The sequence below is a fragment of the Poecilia reticulata genome, linkage group LG14 (genome assembly GCF_000633615.1).
Source record: "Poecilia reticulata strain Guanapo linkage group LG14, Guppy_female_1.0+MT, whole genome shotgun sequence".
Lineage (NCBI taxonomy): Eukaryota > Metazoa > Chordata > Actinopteri > Cyprinodontiformes > Poeciliidae > Poecilia > Poecilia reticulata.
In genome coordinates this window covers 1,033,703-1,040,981 of record NC_024344.1, presented here as the reverse complement: position 1 = coordinate 1,040,981, position 7,279 = coordinate 1,033,703, and the positions used below count along the sequence as shown (strand labels likewise).

Genomic DNA, 7,279 nt, shown 5'->3' with positions numbered 1-7,279 from the left:
ATGAGAACATTGGTGGCATGATGATGTCAAACAACCTGTGTCAGGTTCTTGTTTGTTTTAGTTGCTATGGAAACACAAGGAGCTATGTGTAAGGTGGGACAACTGTCAATAAAAAACTCATGGTAGACATTTAAATCCGTGAATGCAAGTCAATAAATTTAAGTTTTGTATTTGTCCTGTTTTTCAACTCATACATACGTGTAAAAATCAAAGATTTTACCTATGACAATACCCATAAACAAACAAATTAGTACAAGTGTTTTATAGAGTATTTTTCCAGAGGTTAGACACACATCAGTCACATTTAGAAACTGTCTCTAAGCCTCTGCTGATCTATTTTGAACCGTCAGTGAGGAGGATCCCCTTAAACATGTCATATCTTGCCTTAATTGCTTGTTTTGTTCATAAGGAAAATATTTAACATCTAACAATTAGATTTTATTTTTACATTTGAATCAGTGATAAGGATGATCCACCAAGCAGATCAGCCAAATAATTTTATGTTTAATCTGACCTTCTTTATTTATTTTTGTACCTTTTCTCATTGTCTAACATCTCAGCCTCTTCACTGTGTGTTTATGAATCGCCCCTTTGTGAGATCTCCTGTTTACTCTTAGTACCGCAGCATAAAGTGACAGTCCACCCAAAACATTTTGCTTCTCTGATTGCACTGCAAGACCAGTTAATGTTGTTCTGTATGTTTAGTTGAGTTTTGTTGCCCTCTCCTAGTCATTTTTGAGTAAATGAGTTTTGTTACGGAATTTAAGCGCCTGGACTCCGCCGTCCGTTTAACACGGGTATTATCCAGGTATTTTCCAGGTATTATCCAGGTATTATCCAGGCCCCGTCGCCTAACAGGACAAGGTCTCCAAGCTTTGCAGCACCAGGCTCCGTCCACCTAACAGGCGAATTTTTGTGCTAGGACTTCTCCGTCCTACACTGATTTTTGTGCACTATTTTTACCTGTTAGAGTCTAGAATTTGCAGGGTTTCTCTGTTACTTTTGTTACGGAATTAAAAGCGGCCGGGATGATGATCAGTGCCTCATCGTGGTCTTGAGCCAGAAAAGGAAGCAGTCCTGGAGGAGTTTAAGGATCTCCGGATCAAAAATGGAGCAGATTTATAGGTTGATTGGTACTGCCCGAAGAGGAGCTGTCCCTGGATGTGACCTCCAATTATGACAATAGCCTACCTTATATCAAGTATAATTAGCAACTAAAACAATTCAGGTTAGTCATCATTCATTATGCAACTAAAGAGTTAACTAGTCAAAAATGTGATGATAAACCAAAGAAACATCACAGATCTTGATAATGCCATGATGTAGAGATTCCTTACACTGCCTTCAGTAATGGAGACAATTTATCCTGGATTATTTTTTTAAATCAACAGCCAATCCTTCCAGTCCAGGAGTTTTATGAGTTTTCATGCCCTCATAGCAGCAGTAACTTCTTAGGATATTGGTTATGTCCCGTAGGAAGCTGTGGGTCCTCAAAAAGTAGTATTTGTTGGAAATATGGGAAAAATAGGTGCTTAATGGTTAATTCTAAAACACACACAAACACACACTTTCAAAGAATAAAGCCAAATAATTCTCCTCCTCCGGTCCTCAATACACTTTTTACCCTCTCAAGTAACGCCCTCCACTGATTCCTCTAATTTAAATAGTTTCAACCCCCACTGATGAGAAAGGTCCATTCACACCGCTGCCCCCCCCACCTCACCCCATCACTCACACACGCACCGTGGCATTTATATACTACTACTGCTCAGATCGCTCAGCATTTAGGCATGTCTCTTCAGAGGAACTTTTTTCTTCTATCAAACTAAAGATCAGAAGACTGAAGATGACAACGAACAGGATAAAAAGCAGCGCAGCGGTTTGCGTACCAAACGGACTCACTCAGAAGTCTAAAGAAGTGGAGGAACGGGGCCGCTGGGGGACCAAGGCGGAGTTCATCCTCACGGTGATGGGGGCAATTATCGGCCCTGGAAATATTTGGAGGTTTCCATACTTGTGCTACAGGAACGGAGGGGGTGAGCGCTTTTACGCACAAGTGGCGCTCCGGCTTTCTTACCCGGTCTCCTTACTGCTGTCACTTTTTTTCTTCTGTTTTGTTTTTTACAGGTGTGTTTTTCATCCCATACATCGTGTTCATACTTACGTGTGGAATACCCCTGTTCTTTCTTGAGACTGCGTTAGGGCAGTACACCAGCCAGGGGGGGATCACATGCTGGAGGAAGATTTGTCCGCTTTTTCAAGGTGAAACACGCGGAACTATGTTCACGTTTCTTTACTGAAATGTTGAAACTTAGACTGTTTAACGCGTACAGACATCATGGAKACAGCAAGGCTTTACTTTCCAGAAAGATCAGTCTTTGATTAATTTTTAGACTTTTCATAGCAATTGCAGTGAATTATCAGAAAATATGAGCGAAACGTTAGATCATCAAATCTCTCATGGCGTGGTGGTTCTTGGCTGTAAGGACAGTTGTCAGGGCGACATTGGAAAACTTTTTTTTAATGTCTTATCTTTTTATTGTGCCTTGAATAAGTTTGCATTGAAGTTTCTCTTGCTKGCTGGTGACTGGAAGAGTTGGCTGTCTGATTTGTGCTGAAAAAAATCTGATAATTACTTGAATTTTATTTGCAAAACAAAAATCTTACTTCYTTAAACRWWWRWTAWRTWKWWKGARRRWGMWKRYWGWTWSTTTGACCACATTTTAAAGTATCTCAATAAATAAACTATTGTTTGATGTCTCCAACAGACAGACAGTGAAAGGCTGGAACTAATACTGTACAAATTTTAGAAACTGCTGTAACAAAGGCATATTGGAACATTTTCAGTTTTAATGGAGATTGTTGTTTGACATGATTACGTGTTTTATTTAAATGATATTAAAAGGCTGAGAAAACTTTAATTGAACCAGAATCATTTCTTGTCTTTCCCTCCTCAGGCATCGGTTATGCCAGTCACCTTATCATCGCATTCAGCGCCACTTCATACATCATAATTCTTGCTTGGGCGTTTTTTTACCTGTTCTCCTCCTTCAGCTCAGACCTGCCATGGGCTTCATGTGGGAATTACTGGAACTCAGGTAGCTCCTGTGATGCTGCTTATATCCAGATCAAAGTATGAAATGCTGTAAAACCTATTTTGTATTTTAAAAGTGTAAAGCTTCATGTAGTTKTTTGTGTAAAATTAGCATTCTGTTGTGTTTTTATGTTTTCACATTAGACTCATGCTTCGACAGCCGTCTGAATCTGAGCCTGGAATCACGACTGAACACTACGCTCCCCGTTGTAGAGTTCTGGCAGTAAGCATGAGTTCACAGTTTATTTTATATTTCACTCATTTATATTSTCTGGTTTATCTCTTTACTCARTAATCCCCATCTCCCATTGTCCTGTTTCCTGCAGCTCCTTCCGTCTTTCAACTTTTATTTTATTCATAAACCCTTTTTGTCCTTGAACTTTTCCATAGTTTGTTACAACTACGAGCTTCAAAGTCTGTTGTTGGAGATTAAAGGGGGGTTTTACGTAAAATCAACTTTTCTGAGCTGAGCCATATGTATCATGTTATAATGTTGTTTCAAAACTATACAGTTGTGTTGAATTTTAAAGCCTAATTCAGTCATAGAGACAGATTAAAAGTCAATGACTTGCTGAACTCAGTTTATAATGACATCTGGTATAAAGTTGTCTATCTATTCAAGCTCATTGGATTGTATCACATTAACTTYGCAGCAATCCCACCTACTGATCAAGCACATGGTGACAGTGGAGAGGAAGGTTGGAGGACAGTTGGTGTCCTCCAGCCGAACCAGGCTCACTAAGAACAGATAAAACGGACTAGCACTGACAGAACAGACAGCAGGAACAAAGAAAAAGTTATTTTTGTTTTCGTTCTCTTCAACATTTGTCCTAATCTTTCATTCTCACCCCATCCGCCACCTCTCTGACCAGACAYCGAGTTCTAAAGATCTCTGGTGGGATCGAGGAGGTGGGCGGCCTGAGGTGGGAACTGGCGCTGTGCCTCATCCTGAGCTGGATCATCTGCTACTTCTGTGTCTGGAAAGGAATCAAGTCAACAGGAAAGGTCTGACACTTCAGAGAGCAACATTATGTTTTACATATCAGCGTGTGTGTGTGTGTGTGTGTGTGTGTGTGCGTGTACTTAATATGACAGAAACAAGCAGGTCGTGTCCTTGTTACTTTCTTTGATCTATATTGTACAACAGTTCCTGTTTGATATTTGATTTCATATAATTTTTGTTTTCTGTGATCTRTAAAATATATGAAACATCTTTTCTTTCTTTTCCCTCACAGGCAGCGTACTTCACAGCCACCTTTCCTTATGTCATGCTGTTTATTCTGCTGATACGAGGCGTGACCCTCCCAGGAGCTCTGGATGGGATCATTTATTATCTCTACCCTGACATCTCTCGCCTCTCAGATCCCCAGGTAAAATATATATCCAAAGCTTATGTCACACTTATTGAGAGCGATGTTCAAAGAAGGCACAGATTAATGTTTGTGCACTTTCTTCAGGTCTGGATGGATGCTGGTACTCAGATCTTCTTCTCCTACGCAATCGGCCTTGGTTTCCTCACTTCTCTTGGGAGTTATAACTCCTTCAACAATAACTGTTACAGGTAAGTTCAATAAGTGTGTCTTAAAACTGTATTCAACTCCTCTGAACATTCACACATTAATATGAACCACAAATGTGGGATTTCATCAAMTCACACACAACAGTGTGTGATTGGGAACCTGAATGAAAACGATACATGAAACATCAGTGAAGAAGCAGCTGCAGCATCAAGAATAAWAAAWTCCCCAGTCATATCAGAGGTAATGTTTGGTAGAGGTTAAAAGCAATATGCCAATATTTGAAGATTATATAAAGTCYTKTTTGATCCATCATGCAGTAAAATGTAAAAATKTAGAATCTSATATAACTGCAAAASTACCAAGACATTTCCATCCAGTTCATCTGACCAGCTAAGCTAAGAGCAGCCATGATGGAGGAATACTGAGCTCAGGTGGAGGAACACACAACTATTACCCAGGTGCTCCAKGAATTTAGTCTTTTATGAAGGAGATGGTAGAAGGAAARATATCAACATTTTGCCACAAGTCACAAAGCACAAACTTGAAAAACATTAATACATGAACCAAAATGTTAACTTTATGCCCTGCATGAAAATGACCTGAAGCAGAGAATYATCACTGGCCCCCTGAACACACCGTCGCCATGGTTATTTGAAGATCRTTAATTATCTWTGACAATAGAGCCCAACAGTGAGGAGCAATTTACAGAATTAGGAAGTCAGAAAAAATGTCTGCTTTTCAGGTTGATTTGCTGTGAACAAAAATGGTTAARTTTTACTTTTGACTGAGTTTGACAAKAASCAATTAGTGATGTCTAGACTGCAGGGTCACTGCATCCCTACGGATGGGRCACCTTTGGWATGTTAMCTGGCTGCAAATGTCAGGATGTGTCCAGATCTGGTCAAAATCGGCAAAACCAGTGAACAATGGCTGCTTTGTCTTTTTGTTAGTATGTTAGGGTTGTGCAAACTGTGTGGCTTTATGTTAAACTCCCAGACCGACTAGTTTACAAAGCAAAACAGAGGTGAACAATGTAAACAAGAACAGGTTATGGGTTGGTGTACAGAATTAAAGTTTGGTTTCATTGTGTTACTGTTAGTGTTTTGTTACCAACATATTTTACATAAAAACTTTAATGTACATCTTTTTCYCCATGCAGGGACTGTTTCTACTTGTGCCTGCTGAACAGCGCCACCAGCGTTGYGGCTGGCTTTGCCATTTTCTCCGTTTTGGGCTTCATGACGTTCGAACAAGGCGTGAACATTTCTGAAGTAGCAACGTCAGGTTCTTACTTTGAATTATATTAAATATACACTGCTCAAAAAAATAAAGGGAACACTTAAACAACACAATATAACTCCAAGTAAATCAAACTTCTGTGAAATCAAACTGTCCACTCAGGAAGCAACACTGATTGACAACGGGGACCCTGGTCGGGTCAATCAGTGTAGCTTCCTAAGTGGACAGTTTGATTTCACAGAAGTTTGATTTACTTGGAGTTATATTGTGTTGTTTAAGTGTTCCCTTTATTTTTTTGAGCAGTATACTTTTCACACACAGTTCTTAAATAAATGTAGCATACAAATAACATTCTGCTAATTTTGGCAAATTGTTTTGTTTTGTTGGATTGAGTCACCGATGCAGTTTATTTAAATTGGCATGTTTAAATAACTGAAAATGCTTATTTTTAAATGCCTTGTGTAAATATGGTTTTGAATAGACTCTGTGATCCATTTTCTTCACCCATTTTGCATATTTAAAATGTTATTTATTTTTAAAATAACATTTCTAGGCCCTGGGTTGGCCTTCATTGTGTATCCGCGCGCTGTGGCCATGATGCCCATGCCTCAGGTGTGGTCCGTGTGTTTCTTCCTCATGATTATTCTGCTTGGACTAGACAGCCAGGTAACAAGACTCAAGTCATATAAATAAATGAATGAATAAATYGATAAGTGTAATAATTTTTTTCCTCTAATCATTTCATTCCAGTTTGTTGGTATAGAGTGTGTGATGACRTCTCTGGTCGATCATTTCCCTTCTTACCTGCATGAAGGCTACAGGCRGGAGCTGCTTCTGCTTCTTATGTCCTGCATCTTCTGCATGTTTGGATTCCTACTCGTTACTGAGGTTTGGGCATATTAATAAGGACAGGGCGGGRGAGAATATCAAGCATTAAAATGCTTTACATTTTTATTCTGACTTTGTACATTTACATGTTTGTGTTAATTAAAATGTTATTTTTAACCAAAAGCCTCATGACATTTCATGTGCAGGGTGGGATTTACCTGCTGCAGCTGTTGGACCACCACGTCTGCAGCGGCTCCACCCTGCTGATCCTCTCGTTCTGCCAGTCGGTCAGCATTGGCTGGGTCTATGGTGAGTCACCTGGATTTATTTTACTGTTCTTGATTTTGGCAAATGCGTACTCACAATTATGTCAAGAAGCTTTTATCATCATCATCATCATCATCATCATCATCATCATCATCATCTTGTCATGATTTGTGGTTGATTGGGGTGAGAAAGAACACTGAGACCCAGGTTGAAGAAGACAAAGATGAAGGTTTAATGTTGAAACAGTCCAGATGCTGCTAAAGCTGCTGCCCCCGCGACCCGACCCCAGATAAGCGGAAGAAAATGGATGGATGGATGGATGGATGGATGG

General features: G+C 39.6%; 1 protein-coding gene across 1 annotated transcript in view; it reads left to right on the top strand.

Annotated features, from left to right (window-relative positions):
- Positions 1–1,802: 1,802 nt before the first annotated feature.
- LOC103475342 (sodium- and chloride-dependent GABA transporter 2-like) overlaps positions 1,803–7,279 on the top strand; it is a 6,956-nt gene continuing 1,479 nt past the window's right edge. The window contains exons 1-11 of the mRNA XM_008426902.2: positions 1,803–2,036; positions 2,128–2,262; positions 2,958–3,098; positions 3,239–3,317; positions 3,967–4,099; positions 4,330–4,464; positions 4,552–4,655; positions 5,774–5,898; positions 6,407–6,519; positions 6,604–6,741; positions 6,888–6,990. Coding sequence (XP_008425124.1) covers positions 1,847–2,036; positions 2,128–2,262; positions 2,958–3,098; positions 3,239–3,317; positions 3,967–4,099; positions 4,330–4,464; positions 4,552–4,655; positions 5,774–5,898; positions 6,407–6,519; positions 6,604–6,741; positions 6,888–6,990 — 1,396 coding nt within the window. The 5' untranslated portion in view covers positions 1,803–1,846. The remainder of the gene's footprint in view (positions 2,037–2,127; positions 2,263–2,957; positions 3,099–3,238; positions 3,318–3,966; positions 4,100–4,329; positions 4,465–4,551; positions 4,656–5,773; positions 5,899–6,406; positions 6,520–6,603; positions 6,742–6,887; positions 6,991–7,279) is intronic.